Source organism: Echeneis naucrates, chromosome 16 (assembly GCF_900963305.1).
Source record: "Echeneis naucrates chromosome 16, fEcheNa1.1, whole genome shotgun sequence".
Lineage (NCBI taxonomy): Eukaryota > Metazoa > Chordata > Actinopteri > Carangiformes > Echeneidae > Echeneis > Echeneis naucrates.
In genome coordinates this window covers 2429434-2447894 of record NC_042526.1, presented here as the reverse complement: position 1 = coordinate 2447894, position 18461 = coordinate 2429434, and the positions used below count along the sequence as shown (strand labels likewise).

General features: G+C 44.3%; 1 protein-coding gene across 1 annotated transcript in view; it reads right to left on the bottom strand.

Moving 5' to 3' along the window:
- Positions 1-398: 398 nt before the first annotated feature.
- Positions 399-18461, bottom strand: part of mgat4c (mgat4 family member C) — a 49453-nt gene continuing 31390 nt past the window's right edge. Inside the window, exons 3-5 of the mRNA XM_029523558.1 lie at positions 2651-2802; positions 1925-2072; positions 399-1732 (exon numbers count right to left, since the gene is read on the bottom strand). Coding sequence (XP_029379418.1) covers positions 576-1732; positions 1925-2072; positions 2651-2779 — 1434 coding nt within the window. The 5' untranslated portion in view covers positions 2780-2802 and the 3' untranslated portion in view covers positions 399-575. The remainder of the gene's footprint in view (positions 1733-1924; positions 2073-2650; positions 2803-18461) is intronic.

Sequence of the window (18461 nt, the reverse complement as noted above, 5' to 3'; positions counted from 1 at the left end):
GAAACAGCTGGACGCTGAACTTTTAGCAAACTTTACAAGAAACTGGACAATAGGGAGTATTTATTCGGGGCTATTTCCAGCTGTGGATTAACACACATTTGGTTCTCTAAGAGAATATTTACTGAAACAGGACGGTGTGGCGACTCAAAACGAAGAATGAAGAATGAATATGATTCTTCAGCTTTTGGGATTTGGGTCTTTTGTAGAACTTGTTAATGGGGCGACAGAATATTGTGAGGTGTTTTACGGACTGAAGGAGATGATGCTGAATCATCATCAGCCCTGTGTTAAGGATGGATTTAAAAGACAGAAAACAATAAAGGCCAAAGGGAAACTAATGAAAATATGTGCTCATGAACACTGAGGTTATTTGAACAGTCCTTAAGGGGATTGGGAAGATGCTCCGCTAAGGTTACAACTTGCACGTATAAAAAACTATAGATTGATTTTGGCAATCAAAATGAGTATCAATAAATACATACAAAATGAATAAATAAACCCAGAAATACTTACTTAACAAATAATAATAAAAACCTTCACCTCTATGACATACTAAGAGTCTTTGTGTTTAGTCCTCATTGGCTGGGAGGTTGTGTAGTCCATAAACTTATACTTCTAATAATAAGCCACTCTTTCTGGCTGGCTGTGACAACAATGCGTACACACTCAATTTCAAAGGCAATCTTGTGGTCGACGTCTTGAACCTCGATGTTGCCATTTTTAAACTCCCCTAAGGTGATGTAGGACGAACACTGTTTCCCTTTCTTGGTCCCGACCAGCTTCTCTCCGACTTCCAGAGCTCCGTGGTGAAGAATGTCATTCTGCCTGTCGTCGGAGCCCGTGGCAATCTTAATTTTGCTGATTTTGGTAGATTTGTTAAAGACTATGACAAAGAAGTCTCCGGTGGAAGGAGGCTTCCCCCAGAAGTATTCGTCCACCGTGCTGTAAGCCTTGGCGGCGTCGTAGTTCTCAAAGACGTTGATGTTTGTGTAAAGGCTGGCCGGAGGGTTGTCGGGAATGTCTATGGAGTCTTCCTCAAAGTCGTCGTCCTTCAGTTTGTTCTCTGCCCCTTTGTAAGAGGAGTAGTAGCCCATGTGCTGGAACAGCGAGGGCTTGAAGCGGATGACATCCTTCTGGGCCAGGAGGCCCCGGAAGTGGATGAGGAGCCAGTCGCAGGGCATTTCCTGGTAGAACATGAGGAGGAAATGAGCCAGACGTGGCAAGTCTCTGGCGTGGTACAGCTTCCCGATGTAGCCCAGCTTGGAAAACTCGAGCATCACCCAGTAGGAACCGTCCCTGGAGGTGATCACCTTCTTGAGCGCCGTCAGGAAGTTCCTGGAGCAGCGCACGTCGTCCTCCAACATCATGTAGAAGTGGGAGAGGTTTGTACAGAAGTTGAGGAGGAAGGCGTAGTCGACGTTCTGCTTAGAACGGAAACGGACCCGGTCCTCCGGGTCGTTGTAGTTCCTTTTCAAACCATCCAGAGACGGGTAATACTCCTCCGGCGCCTGGATCACCAGCAGGCGTCCGGCAATGATGTGGTGAGCAAACTTCCTGGTGATTTCCTGCACCAGGTTCTCACACCAGACCAGGTCAAAGTCTGCCAGGTGGACCACGACAACAATCTCTTTCAGTTCCTCGTAACTCGACTGATCGAAGATGGATTTGATCGTCTCCAGGAGGTAGTTCCCTCTTTTTCTTTTGACTGACGACAGTCCGATGGTGAGATACTCTGTGAAGAAAATAGAATCATTTACTTAATTTATGTTCATGCTCTAAATCTCAACATCACAGATTTTAAGTCTTAGTTCATATTCCTCGCTGTCGTGACTTACTGTAAGTCCCCCGAGTTCAAGGAAGAAAGAAAGGGGGAAAAAAAAATATTGTCAGTGTAAATTCCTCTTGAAAGAAGTACTAAACTTACTCTTGCGGCTCAGCGGGGTTCCAGCGAGATAACGATACGTGACATTAATGGTTCCAGAGAAATTACTCAGGTCTCTGAAGGTGTGAACGTATCGCTCCGAGCTCGGAGGGTGGACTGACGTTTCCCTGAGCTGCCTTTTATCCTCCTCCTGGAACACAACGTTGGAAAAAAATAAATAAAAACACCAGAGAGATAAGAAGTCATTTTGAAAATTATGATTTCGACTGAATAATTCAGGCAGAGGGAAAACCGAGGCTTTTTGTTTTCTTAAACGTGTCATTAATGTCGTGTACAAACTCAGCAGTATGCGTTTTGAAGCGGCTGAGCTAACTCTCGACGTTCAGAGACAAAAGGAAATCTGGAAACCCCTTCAGGCGGTTTACACAACCACGTGAACGGACTTGAGAGGAGCAGCCGAGAGACGAAAATGTGAACTGCCTCTCAATAATTTAAATAACAAACACGGATAATGTACTGTGTTCACCAAGTTTTGATGCCATCATGAATAAGAAATAAATCATCTGGATGATTTCAACTTGGGTCCACGTCATGAAATTTTAAAAGTGTTTCTTTTAAAAAACAAGTAATTATAAAAGGGACAACATGGGTGGAATGAACAAATACAAGAACACATTTGGTCAAATTTGTTTTTCTGACGGCGAGAGGGCCTTCAGATTCGGAAAAACAAACAATTAAAGGAAGGCCGGGGAAAGGCAGCTCACTGACCAGCACATAGCCGTCTTCGATGTAGAGGTTGAGGAAGAGGAGGAAGGTGATGAGGAAGCCGAGGAAGGGGATGGTGGAGCGTTTCCTCAGACACCTCATCTTGTCCAGGGATTTCCACACCAGCCTCATGCTGAGCGCCCTCTCACTGGGATCTGCATGAACAGGAGAGAGGACACATCGCTCTGAATGCTGCATGCCTATAATTTGCCTTTTTATCGAGCATCAACAGATTGTAAGAGGTATGGTGGGGGGGGGGGATTAATTTTAGGGACGGTACGACCACGTATGACATGATTATATTCCAGGAGGATAATCATTTATCTTCAGCAGATTTTCTAATGGTGTGTGGAAGATAATGAACCTGAGAGGGAGGTGGACCAAATCACACTGATTGGAAAATCACGAGAGAGAAAAAGTGAAGGCGCTACAGGACATAAAGGATATTGATGTGCTCAACAATGGATTACTGATGCGAATCAAATGTGTTTCTTTGCTAATAACAATGGAAACATTCATCAATCGCTCGCTGAATTTGTTCAGCAAATCCACCCCCATCCCGAAGCCCCCCCTGCCTCCAACCCCTACTGGTATTTTAAGCTGTTTGGTAATGAAGGCTGGTTTATGGGGGCTCTGAATTCGTCAGAAAGAGACACTTCTGCCGGCTCTTATCAGCCTCCTCTTTGTTGTTGAAATGTTACTTTTCCTGTTTGTAGATTACAGGCCACCATCAAGCCTCAAGGGATGAAAGTAAATTGCATTTTCAATTCAGTTCACTTTATTTCAGATTTATGGTCCATACGGGGGGAAAAAAAAAAAAAGATAAAGGAGATAAAAGGCAAAAGATGAGAAGATGCAGATATGCAACAGACTAAAATCTGGTGTCAGCAGTGTAGTTTGGTCCGTGCTCATTAATGCCTTCGCATATAAGGCGGATCTTAAAAGCTAAGCCTTTAAAAGCTGCGGTTATATCGGTTATGATCCAACAACACACGAGCACTTCAGCCTCGTGGGTGATGGAGGACATGGGGGGCAGGATGCTTTACAGAATCTTCCTTGGTAAACAACTCAATGATGGCTTGATCACTTAAAAAAAAAAAAAAAGTGAAAGCCACTCAGAGAACACAGAGAACTCCACCCAGGCCACGACAGAGCAACATACACCCCTCATTAGAAAAAAAAAAAAAAAGTGAAAGATCTGGGTTTCTTCCCGGCGCCATGACCTGTCCAGTCCCTCCGCCAGCTTCAGAGCAAATCAGCTCACTGCTTTCTAATCTAATCTTGCCGACAAATAAACAAACCAACAAGCGGGCACGGGTAAAAAAAAAAAACAACAAACAAACAAAAAAAACACATCTGCCTACGTGGAGGTAATAACAAAGGTCAGGAGCTGTGAGTTGTGTCGACGGAGTGAACACAATATCTGTCCATTGTTCACTGTAACAATGAAACACAATCCAACATCATGCATTATATTGAATCTGTGGGCCGGAGATGTCTTCACTGAGAAATGCATATTATTATGATAATTATCTTTATTATAAGTTAGAATTACTTTGCATTGGGAATGAGGCACATCTCCTTCACAGATTCATTCACACAGCCTTAAAAAGACGCACACAATCAAATCGAACTTCCCTCCACCTTCAGCAGAGAAGGTGAGATTTGCAGGTCCAAGCTGTTGTGCGATGGAAAGGTATTAATTATATGCCCATTCCGGTGTATATATATTCCTTTATTCTATTAATAAATTATCTCCATCCCAACACAGATAAAACCAATAAATCACAGAGCTTATCTGACGCTGACAGCCGAACATACCAGGAGGCTTATTAGCAGCAATGAAAGGCACGCCGTTTCCAGACAGAACAGATTTATGTATGGGGGCTCAGTCACAACAGGATTGGAGTCTCCTCATAACAGTACGGGGAAAAAAAAAAAGCCCATGAGCAGCCGCAGCAGCAGCAGCAGCAGCAGCGACCTACACTGGCATTGGTCTTTTCTTTGCCAGCAATTACTGTAGGCATCAGCGTGTGCTTTTGTTCCACTGCTGCAATGCCCTGGAGACACCTAATAGAATACAAACTACCTCTAAGCTCAGTTCAATGACCACACACGCATCAATCTCTCGCACCAGGAGTTGGCCTCATCTGGGATTCACCGAGTCAATACCTCTTTGTGCACACTTGAAAACTGAAATTAACATATCCATTCACTGCAGCCCATTCTGTGCAATTTTCGACTCATTGTGTTTTAATATGAAAGGCAATTATCAGTGATTTTGACATTTTGAGCAGTTTTTTTTTTTTTTTTTTTTCTTTTTAAGCAACACAACAAAGCAAATAGGCTTAACTGCCTGGAGCATATGAACAAATTAACTTTAGTTGTGAAATGGTGAGCTGTTGCAGTTTTCTTGTAGAATACATCAATTATAAATTTTACTATTTAAAGCGTTAGTTGTCCCTGTGTCTGGTGGAAATCTTTAGTTTTAGCATGCTCTTTTCTGAACAAAACTTTTGCATGTTCTCCAGATGGTTGACCAGTTCTGTTTGTTCGGGCTTCAGTTTAGTTTTCAGGAGTGTTTTGTCTACTTCCTGTTTTATTTTGAAGTCTCGCTGTGTGTCACCTGCGTCTCGTTGTCCGCTCCTTTGTGTGTGTATATAAGTTGTGCTGCCTGTTCCTCCTGTGCCAGATTTCTTGATGTGACTGTCAGCGTTGCAGCATCTTTGTTCCAGCTTCCTCACTTCCTCACATCTCTGCCCCCTCCTGCTTGGACTGTCAGTTAGACTTCATCTCTTCATTCTTATGTCCACCTGCATGTGCTGGTAAGAATGATAAAGTGCCATCAGATAATGATGTGGTGCTATACAAATAAACTTAAATGGATTTTGAAGCCTCAGATCTACACACCCAGCACCTCTTTATTCCTTCCTGGAGTCTTTATATACAGTCTGGGGACAAAGGAGGATATAAAGGAAGAAAGCCAAGACAGCTACTGACAGAGTTTTCTCCTTAGATATATACGGATCCATTCAGAGCTCAGAGAATCTTATTAAGCTGTCAGGAATGGCCTGAATATCATACATGTGCAAACGAAGCAAGCCACGCAAACTTACTTCTACTTTTTTTACAACTTCTGCCAAGGCAGAATATGCCACGTTGTTCCCATCGTATGCGTGGCATGCCCCCCATCCCCCAAAAATAAACTGCAGATTTCCGTTGGAGAAAGTTGAGCCGAGAGTCATCAGAGCACCTCCGGAGGAATCGCAGCTGATGCCTACGAGCGCGAGTGTGCTCGTGACGCCACGGTTCTGCTTCCTCTTGCTTCTCAGTGCTCTTTCCCTCTGCTTCAGCCACAGCCATGTCGAGGCCGCTGACCTCCAATTACCTTCAAGTGATCCGATGGGAGAGTGTCAGTTACAACTTTTCTGCTTCTTGTTGGGGGGAAGGGGGTTGCTCTCTCATATTGCAGCCAGGGGTGTCTATAATGATGATACGAGACAAAGTGAGGCGCCTCTCTTGTTTGAATAATTCAGAATGAACAGAGAGCTGGAGAGAGGATGCGATGGTTATCCTGCTGAAGGTGTAGCTGGGAAACATGTTTGCTTCTGTTACCCCAGATTCAACTGTGACTAAGATTGCACAGCGGTAAAAGCAAACTCATGCGAGGTCCTATGTGACTTCATACAGGATGAATCCACTGCTAACATCCATTTAACAAGAGGAGAGCTTATGTGTATTGTTGTGTTCACTCCTTTGGCACGAATCCAGCGACAAACTGTAGCAGTGAAATGAAGCAAAGTGTATTTTAATGGGTGTGTCATCTCGGCAGTCACACGCTCCCTCAGATATCCCCAGCGCCATTTCAGGACACAGTGCACTTCCAGCAGGCCGGGGCTGTTAAATATCCATTATGCACTGTGTGTGTGTGAGCTGGACCAAATAAACCACAGCGACGCCTCTCTCCTCAGCCTCGCAGCAGCATGTTGCGCACTTAACTCGCATCAACCGTCTGTCCCGAACTCCTTCTGAAAAGCGTGGCCCAGAGTAGACGGTTAAATTCCCGTTAGAGCGGCACGAAGGGGCAACAAAACTGTGACAAGGGTGGAGCGGGCGAGCCGGGAAAAATCCTACGAGTTCAATAACATTTTCATTCTTGTGGCTCAAACGTTCAATTTGATCAACATTTCTCCAGCCTTGCAATTTTTTAAGTCAACAAACTGCTATTTTCTTGTCATTTTCCTCCATTTTGGCTGAAGGAAACCCACAATTCCTTTTGATTGTTACCGCATTTGCTCCTGGGAGAGATAATATACACTCGCAAAAAAATCCTCCAAGGAAATTATCACTTGGTTGTATCACGGTGTGACAAGTGCCTCGAGGTCTGGAAATAGCTTTCAGCTGGAAGCATCTTGCCCATCAGCCGCCGACGTCACAGCACGCTGAGGGTTATTATCTCGCCACCCAGGAGGACGAGGACACAAGGGAGTGAGAACGAGAAACAAAGGGATAGCAAAAGTTTGCGTGAAGAGCTCCGGTCTCAAGACGAAGATGAAAAATTAATGCTGCAAAAAGGGGCCTCATGCAATCAAGAAGAAGTTTGAGGGAACTCGTGTTGCACCATCGCCCAGATTTATCCTGCAGCCAGAGAGGTTTTATGTAAATGTTTTCAGAGCCGCTTCTGTTTAATCATTTAGTCTAGACGGAGTGAAAAATGACCGTCGCCGAGCGGCGTGGTCGGAGCGCTTGTTATGCCAGACTAACAGTCCAAAAAGGAATTTACATTTTATTCCCACATTCGATGAATAAATAATGGCCCCGTCAGTATCTGTGAGAAAGTAGGACCTCGTTTTTATACATACGTTCTCTCTTCCTTGTCTTTTTCTTTGGTAAAATCCCAGGTCTTGTGTGTTCCAGGCAGAAATTACCTTGGCAAGCTATCTCATCGTCAATGTCATCCATGCTTCTCTGGCGGCCCATATGAGATGAGTGATCCAGGAATTGTCTTCCTTTCCCCAGCTACAGCGATGATGCCCCCCCCCCCCCCTTCCACTACACTACACTTGCCGCCTAATGGTGAAATCTGTCGGAGCCAGACTTGAAATGGAAAACAAGAAGCTCCCCAGTGAGGAGAAGGCAATTATGGTCTGGCCCGATGCGCAGCCTAATGCCAAGAATTCTATATCACACCAAAAACAAAACAAAAGGCCTTCCCTTCCCCTTTCCCTCCGTAATGGTTTGATTGCAGCTGAGCGTAAGGAGTCCTCCAGCCTGCCAACAATACCTCCTTTTTTTGTCACGAGCTGTGAGAGGGAAGCGAAGAGAAAATGGGGGAGGAAATAAAATGTATAGGGCTGAACAGAGTGGCACTGACACGCCACAGACACGAGTGGAGCTGCACAGCAATTTCACATTCCATCTTCCTAAGGTTGCTCTTTTAAAGTCGTCTCTGCAGAAGTGAAACCCAAGTGTCAAGGCACCTCAGAGAGCATGTGGCTCAGCTGAGGACTAACTGTAAACTGTAGAGGAAAAAAAAAATGAATATATTGCTTCAAAAAACGTTTGTATCAGCATAATGAATTCATTCCTTTGAATGCCGGAAAGGAAGCAAGAGAGGCGGAATAATGAGGGCGAGATTTGAAAATAAAATGCTCTCCACAGGGAGATTCAGGTACACACAATATTGAGTCCCTCCACGTGTCATTCACAAATCAGAATAGCCTCTTAACATACAATTTTCTCAGCGGCTTGAATCAACTCTCAACTTCCAATTGAAGCCCACGCTGCTTTTAAAATGTGAAGCCACGCTTCCTGTAATGGGGACAAAAAAAAAAAAAAAAAACAAACCTGGGAATGGGGAGCTCATTGTGAATAAGAAAAAGGGAAAAAAGATTAATAAAATGGCCAGCAGAAAGCAATTCTCCCACATTTCATCTTGTTATCTGTTTTACATTATTTCCCCAGGGTATCCTGCACCTTGCAGATATACAGCTCTGCACAAATAATCAATTAAGCCTGCAGATTTGTGGGGATTCAGCAGTTGCTTTGTGTCAGGCCTTCAGCCATTTTCAATGGATTTTCCTCCTCGATAAAAAGCCGTAAGTAACAGCGGCTTTTGTTGATAACGAAATTGTCGCGCTTGGTGGATAATAAATCCCTTTATTACGAAACGGCTGTTTTGTTAATAATTCAAATTGGTCAAACAGTTTACTAATTACTACATTCTTACAGACCGCCACACAAAAGAATCTGTCATCTACAAAGACTTGGCAGCCCTTGTTAGACATCCACGCCCTTTTACAGAAACACGCAAATGATCTCAATTATCGTGACGCGTTTGGGAATTGTCAATGAGAGCCTTATCAATGTGCGGCTTGCTAAATTAAAGCCTGAAAGCCACATTACTGGGAGATCCACCGCCATGTAGTTCCCGTAAATCCTACGTGTCAGCCAATCATGTTCGAGGTTGATGACATTTCATTTCCCGCAAAGGTAATCTTCCAAACAGAGTCCTTGCGCTATTTCAGACGACGGCACAAGCTCAACTTATTTTGCTCCGTTTTCTGGTCATAAAATGGTCGCAGACGTGCCTTGCTTTACCAATCCTGGCTGCATCAGGACCCCCCCCCACCCCAAACTCCATCGCCTCCCCGCAGCGGGCCTGTCACCGCTGTCAGCAGCTCAGGCTCACTCACTCTAATGGGAGGAGGAGGTGTGTGTGTGCTGAATGTGATGCGCTCCCCAGTGACACGCTGTCCAAGCAGCGCTAGCTTCCCCTCCACCAACGCCAGCGCCACCGACTGCCACAACCGCCCCCGCCGCAGTGGCCCTCGAGGGAGAAACAAGCACTCCAGTGTGTTCCAGCTGTTCTCCCTTAAGAAAGCGGTTTGCCAGAGAAGCCGCTTGCAGAAGAAAGAAAAAAATCCCAAAACAGTTAGTCGGTATCCAACATCCAAATATTTGCGAGCGCCACCAAACAGCCTTTATATTCCGGTCCCAGCGTGCTCGGTAGTATAAGCTCACACTGCGGGGACATGAGCGCCTTGTTCTCATTCCAGGATGCGTTGGAGACATCAACAAAGCTTTTCACTTCATCAGCATCAAGGCTTGCTTTTTTTGTGTTTTTTTGTTTTTTTCAGAGCAGCGTTGGCACAGGTGGAGCACAAGCTCATGAAATACTGAGCACACACCACCTATTGATGCTCTCTTCAGAGCAATCAAGCATCAAAACACTCGGCTCTGGCACTTTCTTGACTGTTGTATAATCATCCAGATCCGGCCCGCAATTGAAATGCGACGGTGAAGAGCTTCCTCAGATCACTCCATATTTTCCACCCTATTTGATTTCTACTTACTTGGCCAGAGAGGAGAAGGTCTCGTATCTTTTATGGCTGCGAATGGAGCCTTGCCATTTATGGACGGCTGGCCCTTTGCTGCATCGCTGATATGAAAAGGAGACTGCATTTATCACGAAACACAAACTAAGTGTAATCAAAGGGCACAATGCGCTTATGATGTGGCAACGACCGCGGCCCCCGCCTCATCACGGAACGCCTGCTGAGGGGCTCACAGCGAATGTGTCTGAGGACAATGATGATGATGTTGTTGCCGCTGAGGCTCGGTCGGCTGATGGACTCTCAAGGAATTGTCAGGATGTCTACGTTTGAGGTCGGAGGAAAATATAACGAACCCTTTGCGGGGAAACGGCCGCGGTGGGCGTAATGAGGACGATAGCATTCACATGTGAGCGAGCCTCTCCCAGGCCCTTCCAAGCAGTTAGTCCTTTGACCCAGATTAGCGCTATGCCAGAGGTGCTATCTGTGACGGACGGCGATGGAGGACTGCTCGTTTCCGCAAGAAGACACACTCGACATGTGTACACAGAACGCACAGCCTCCACCTCTTCCCCCATCCCTGGTGTGCGGTTGGGAAGATGCAGGTGGTGATATAAATTATCGCCTACATCTTAGATTCCACAACATTAGTATTTGAATATTGTGAAGTACTCTCATGGGCAAATACATTCAATTAGTCTTTTGTTAATTCACATTCAGCTAATGGACCCTGACTTCGAGCTACCTGACTGCCCTCCGTGCCTGACGTCATGTGTCGAAAACATATGCTGCCGCTCCCCCACGGCCACTTTCCACATTAAAAGCACAGAATTAGCAGACAACAGCCCGTCATCATGTCTACTCTCTCTCTGTAGACGATAGGAGGAAAAAAAGAAGGGCAGGAAGTCCATTGAAGGAAAATCCAGAAAGAAATCCCCTCTCCATCTTACTCTCTCTCTCTCTGTCCCCTTTTGTGATAAAAGGGGGAAAAAAAGGAAGAGGAGACTTGACTCGGCCTTAAAAGCACTTAAAAAGCCAAGGTCACCTCCTGGTCGAATCTGTGAAATGAGAAAATGGCTGAGAGGGCAATAGGCCAGTGGCAGATAACATGAGAATGCACTATCTCCTCCATACACATTTAGTGCAGAAGAGGACGGGGCTTTTCAGAAGGCTCGGTGTTGAAGTGAGCACTGGGGAACACAATAAGATGGCCCAGTTTCACCCAGTATGACAGCGCATACATTGAAGTGCTCTTAAGGAATGAGCTTTTTCGGGCAAGCCGAGCGGACGGCCAAAGAACTGACTGCGGGCTCACAAAAGTGGATTCTGCATTTAATCACATAAAGAAGTACTCAGGTAGATTTAAAAATGCAGCGTCCCGCTTGATTTGAAGTTACGATATTTTACTGCCTTCAAGTAAAAACGATTCGCAAAACTGACTTGAGACTGAGCCAGTCCAAAGATACCAACTCTCTGGGTGGGACGCTAAAACTCTGAATGATGAATGAATGGATGTCGTCAGGTGGCAGTGTTTGGAGGTGGTCCATCAAGGCTGAATTATCTCTCACTCTGGGCTCATATTTTTTTGTGAGATATATCCTTCTATTTAAATGATGGGCTTGCAGCTGTGACCCATAAAATGTGCCCATAACCTACCGGCCCCGTGCACACAGAGGAACAGCATCACCTGGGGTCCCACTGCGATTTGCAATAACTGCAGATGGACGTCTTGGTTTTAAAAACGTGCAACTCACGCCATGTTCTTGATTTGTAGTAGAAAAATTCAGCCTCGTGTCATCCTGAAGAATTGAGCCGTCGTCACATCCGTCTTGTGTCTCAGTAATCTCAGATTTATTTATTTTTTGGTTTTTACTGCTTAAAATTCTGCTGGGGAGAGAAGGAAGGAACGCAGTGACACAAATCACACATACAGGTGTGTTTCTGACTAAAGTGCATCAAAGCGAACAACAAAAGCTCAAGATACGTGTTGGCAACATTTAGTTTGGTTGCAACAAATGAGTGTGAAGTCGTGACTTGAGCTACCTAAAGTGACGGAAACTGTCTTTGTGAAAAAGTATTTCATGTGAATTTTGATATTTTTTCATGACCAGCACAACAACCAGCTCTGTTGACATCAACCTTTATCCATCTGTGACTGTTTGATAGCAGATTATACAACAAAGCCACTTCAGAAGATGAAAGTGTGTGTTAGCTCGTTCTTGACTTCTACTGATGCCCCCAAAATGTGATTAATGCCGTGTTTAATGATATCAGTGTCCCAGGGTGATGGTCGCGTTGTGCAGTGGCAGCAGGCAGCAGGAAGCCTTTCCTCATTATTCACTGTCTGTGGAAGAAGTTTGCAGATGATGCTTATCGCAGCAATTTTCGGTGTTATGCTGAAATTTTGCTTTCTACTAGAAGGAATCTATGGGGGTGTTTCAATAATATCAGCCAACGGATACAATTTAAAACAAACAAATTTGGTTCAAACAAGAATCAAAAAGTAGTTCACATTGAAAAACTCAACACGGTAAAAGATCCCAGAGGCAAAATAATCACTAGAAAGCAAAATAAAGCCGTCAGCATTACTGAGTTCAGTGCTGTTCACAATTAAAAATCGAGAAATCTGTAATCTTTACAGGATTATACTTCAAAAGCAACTCCTACAATCCTAGAGATTCCACACTGAACGCAGGAGAGGGAGGAAGGAGCAGAGATTGAGGCGCGCAGCCGCCGGCCATCCCCGCAGTTCTCCCAGGTCTGCAGCTGAACACCACTGAATATTTGATGAGGGCCGTGTGGGAAAGCCAATCACTGAAAGACATTTATCTCCAGTACCCTCAGTGAGACGCTCCTTTGTTGATCAAAAACAAAACGCTCTGCGGATGAAAAAAGCCCTTTGCTGTGAATGCATCAGGCTTCAATATCCGATACGTGATGCCAGGCACATTCCGTTCTTTTAATTTTACATCCCTGTTTCCCGCCGCCCTCACCAGCTTTGTCGTAGATCTTCGCCTGCCTGGGCTTGTTGTGTTCGGCGTGCTCTACATTAATTAGCTATTCTGGGACTTAAGCCTGTACTTATTCAACCTTAACGACCCCGCTCCCGCCACAGCAGCATTACGGCGTGTTCAGCAAATTTCGGTGGTCTTTCCTCAGACCTTGAGTTTTCCATCATCAGCCTATTATTTTCTGACCTTGATAACAAAAAAAAAAAAAAAAAACAGAAACAAACAAACACCACCACTGTGGCTTGTGTGATGACAGAAAATTGCCTGCCTGTCCTGATAAAAAGGCCCGTTCTAATTCCCGAGCTGTGGAGACACTATTTCAATGTTGAGGCTGGAAAAGCAGCTAAAGTTTCTATATTTTAATAATTCACTGGACACACTTTTTGGTTTTAAATACCAAAAATTACCTCGATGAGGTTTTAAATCTTGTTTCTGCTGCAGCACGATTAAATGTATCAGCTTTAAATCAAACACAGAAAAGCCAACGGCGGGTCAAGGTGGGCGGGGACTGCTTAGTTGTGACATCACATGCTACATCGCATGTCTGTCTGTGATTTCCGGCTGCCGTTGCCTTGATGCTGTCAGATCTAGACCTGCTTCATAATCAGACGACACATAAATCTGCCTTGAAACCATACAGGACCTTTAAATGTTAAAAGGTTGTGACTTTTAAAGGCTACACGTTGAATCAATTAGTGCGCTACTGTGCCAGTTACCTCCTCGTTACTCCTGCAGATGCACGATGATGATTTCACGCTGCGGGGCAACACAGCTCTGTGCAGGGCTTTGGTTTTTGTGGACCACGAGCAGCTGCCCTGTGTAAGGCAGTCTCATTAGATTTATGGCTGGATAATAACACAAAGCTTTCACTCAGCGTCTACAGCACATAGCTCTTTTCTGTCACTTGTATGAGAACCGGCAGTGGCAGTTTATTGCCATAATCAGAGAGAACTAAATGAGGCACCGAACCAACTGCAACACAATTACAAACTTTAATTAACGAGTCTTTTACTGTTCAGTGACATTTATGCTCAGAGCTGAAGACTAAGGATGTCTGCACAAAAAAATGACACCGACTAATTTTCCAGGTCGGGTTCTCTTCTTCTTCTTCTTCTTCTTTTTTTTTCCCATCCTCGGAAAATCAATTAGGATCAAACGCTGTAACGTGCTTCTCTGGATTATTTTCTGTCATGCCAGCACGTAAACATGTCAATTAGTCCACTTTACTAACTAAAACATATACAGGCGCCTCTTTAACTTTTTCACCAGTGATGATGGATCCTTTATGCACCCCGTTAAGGATAATTAAGGCTCCGTGTTGTACAGCACAGTCAATTATGTCTCTTGTTTTGGGATGTTTAGCCAAAGGGACTGTTTGCCTCCAATTGTCTTAAGGTGGATCTCTGGTTGTCAGTTTGAGATGCTGACAAAGGATGCCCTTTGCCTTTGAAGTCCTTCATCTTGCCTCAGGTAAAAGAGTCCATAACTTGGCAAAAAGGAAAACTTTTTGTTTAGTTCCCAGCCTCAGGCTGGCTTTCAAGCCCAGTGAGCTCCTCTGATGTTGAAATACACACATTACACATACAAAATAGTGCGTCAAAGAAAAAAGGCAGAATCTTTGCGACTCATTTCATTAAAGTGCAACTAGACCACTTTATCTGGAGAGTGTGCTGCACATTTCCTTCTGCCTTTTGAAATAGCAAATCAGGATCCAGTAAAAGCTTGTCTGTGTGCATTATTAATGCCGCTGGCGTGAAAGATGTAGCCAAGAATACGCCTCGCATCCAAAGCATTACCTGCATGGAAATCAAAACCACATATGTCCCGTTCCTCGTTTGGAGCGTGAAGGTATTTCAGTATTATCTTGATGTTTTTAACTGTAATTCTCATTAAGAGACAACCTGGACCTCGTACTAATTAACTTCGAATCTTCAGTGAAGGTGAGAGGAGTGTTTTCAGCTGGTCTCCAAATGTATTCCACCGACACAGGCGCTCGCTTTCACCTCCAGCGTAAAGGCCCGTGTTTATTATTCAGCCTAAGTCGGCACACCAGCCCGGCTCCACCTTTGGCTCATTTCCGAACAATTTTCAAGCTTCCTGTAAAATGAATATGCATTGCCTTTTTGTACTGGATCCATTTGCAAGACAGAATGATAATGAAGAGAAAGTACTAAAAAAAAAAAAAAAAAAAAATCCAATTAATCTCATGTAAAACGGCTGCTCAATGCTTCTAATGAGATGCCATTTTAATAAGCGGGTATGTTGTACAACAAAGCCATTTGGTACGCATTGCTGTTTATTTGTTTGATGACATGCAGGCTATGGAACAGACTGGATTTTATGAAAAAATAACAATGTAAAAAAAGAAAATGCACTTTTTAAGCTGTGATGCGGAGCCGCCATTATACAGAACTTATTGTTACACAATCTGAAGTGCACCGGGTGCATTCGCATGTGTTTTGTTTCTCTGTAGGTTATACAAAGCTGCATTAACATTAAATAGCTTCTTATTGAAAATAACCTTGAGCGCTGAGAAGTCTCAAGTGCATGCAATGAATATTACAGTAACTCAAGAAAATCAAGTTTGTCTCCACAGGAGAAAGCTGCTCTGAAATTGACACCAATTTAGATGGAAAATATTTATGGGAAGCTCATAAAGAGAAGCTCGGCACAGGCGCAACCTAATTTCTTTTTTATTACACCATGAAATACACCTTTCAGTGGCTCCTGCTTGGACGTGGCGGAGGAAGGGAAGGGAGGAGAGAGTGTGGTCGGACGAGGAGCCTGGGTGAGTCGAAGCTCGGTGAAAACTGTCGAGAGATGGATCAAATTTGAGGGGTAATCGGTAGGGTGTAAACAACGCAGCTTTCAGCAAAAAACAAATCTACTTGTTATCGACTCAAAGCTGGCAGACTGCATCTCTGCCTGGTTGAATGTGTTTACTTATTCATCAAAAGGTGGAGAGGGCCAACTACTTTGTTCAAGCTCCTGGTCGGGGCAGTTATCCTCTTCCTGATGTCGGACAGGAGGGGCAGGCCTGATGAAAGATGCACGGTGACCACTGAGTTGAGGTTAAACTTCTCCAAGCTTTTGTGCTGCAGATGTCAAATATTCATGAGCTCCGCTGCGTGTGCCGTCTGTGGCGCACGTTGCTGTATGTGCATCTGCGTGCTCGGCAGCTCATTTCCGATTCAGAAAGTCAGGGGAGGATGGATGTGTGGCAGAGCAAACGGAGGCTTTGGGGGCGGGGGTGGGGGTGTCTGTGCATTATCCCAGCATGGGGGTTGCTCCACAACTACAGAAAGTGGGGCAGAGATCTAATTGGGCATTACCCCGTGGCGAGGTAGCTCCATGTTGTGCTGTCTGACCTGCACCATCCACAGATTGCTTGGTATTCAGGGAGACATTCACAGAATGAGAGGTAATAAGAGACGGCTGGAACAGATGCATGGAGATGAACTGAAAAGGTCTCACTTGGTATGAGCCATCCAGTCTTAGAAATCAGCTCTGGGTTGGATCAATTTAAATGGGCTTTTGGTTGAAATCTGATCTCAGAGCGGCTGCATACATGAACTCGTCTCGGCTGCAGATGAATACATGTTTTTGGGACAGAAGCGGCAAAAAGTGCAGGACTGTGTTTTTGTTCATTTCCAGCTGGTTGTCAGCGTTCGTTGCTTTATTTATTTCTATTTTATTTAACGTTTATTTAATCAGGTAAAACAGATTAAGAACAATTCCTCATTTGCAACTGCGGTAAGTCAAGTTAAACATTTACAACGACACGGCAACATCACTGCGTGCGAGCGTGAAGCAAACGTTTTAGCTCTTTTAGATCTAAATATTCCTTTTCGCTCACTACTTCAGTCTTGGCTTCTGGATTCTGCGCCACACTGCTGGTTATCGGTAAAGAACTTTAGTAACAGCCTATTCTATATCAGCTAATAGAGTTAAAGAAGCTAAGTTGTTAAATACACATCAGGTGTAATTTATGGCTGACGGCTCGACGGGGGGGTCTTTCTGAGGCAACTCGTAGTTTCCATTTCTTCCTGTTTTTCTGCTCGGCCGTGCAGGTCAAACACATCCCAACTCTGCACTTAATGAAGACAGATGCCGTGTGTTTTAAAAACCCTTTTAAATGTTGGTAGCGGTTCAGCGCCTCCCAATCTTTTAGAGCTCACGGCCTCCTTGAAAATCAGAAAAATGTTGGCAGCCCACATCCAACCCCGTGATAACGGGGAGGTTAAATGATTATATTCTCAGAGCATATTTTATTTTAACGGCAGAACATTTAGGTGTTAAAAGGAAGAAGAAGTCAAACATGTGGGAACGGCTTCTTCTTTCTTTCCCTGGATGACTCAGCATCTGTCTTTTGACTTCTCCTTTTAGTATTTCCTTTTGCCGACTAACTATTCTTTATAAAACTTGAGTTTTCGCCACGGATGGATGTCGTCTGAGCGGGACAGCAAACACATCTACGACATACGTAAGAGGCTGATTACTGCCTGTTCTGGAGGAGCAACAATGAGCACTGAGCCGTGACCTGACACTGGCTGTGAAATACACACGGATAAAACGTGAGGCAGCGCCGCCCGCGATGGATGTTTTCAGGTTTTTACATCGTTTTATTTTTCCATCCTGCATTTTCTTCACCAAAACTGAACCAGTTAGAAAACAATTAATCTTCCCACTTGCAGCACCTTCAGGATGGAAACCACAGCGCTACATGACATGCACTTATTTGCGTATGTTCAACAAGTCGGCCGGAAGGTCGTGCGGTTGAATTCATGAAACATGACTGTGACTCATAATTACGTGCTTCCACAGATGATGACTTCTTGTGTCTGCATGTGCGGTCAATATGCAACAACTGTGGTAAAATATAGATTGACTGAGTTCATTTCCTGAAAACAATATTAAACTTAACACTAAATGAGGCGTTTGAGTATTGGTGCTGGTTTCTAAATGTATGACGGTAAGATTGTGGAAAAGCCAGTACAAATATATATATACATAAATATAAAGGGCAGGTTTGCCTTCAATAAATGTATCCATGATATTTCTGTAACACAGAAATGTATTTGTCATGTATCATGTGGAAGGAGATGATTTATTCTTTCATTGAAGGCATCTCTCCCCATTCATATTCTTTCTGCCATAGCAATGATGATCTCTTCCTGGTCTTTTGCCATCATTGTGATGTATTTATATTTGGTATGAAGAGAGTCAAAGCGTTCCAGTCCGGCTAATAAGCCATCAAAGAGAGTCTAAAAATATGCAATAAGCCTCTTCTCTCCGCTCCATTCACGACTCAAAGGGAAATCTGACAAATGGCAGTCAAATCTCACTGTAACGGCTTTAAGGAGCTTCCAGTCTGACACCACGCTTCATCCCGCTGTACTCGCTTCCTTGATCTCCTGACTCTGTGATTGCGTCACTCTTCGTCTTCAGCATGTTGCTGGACTTGACTGC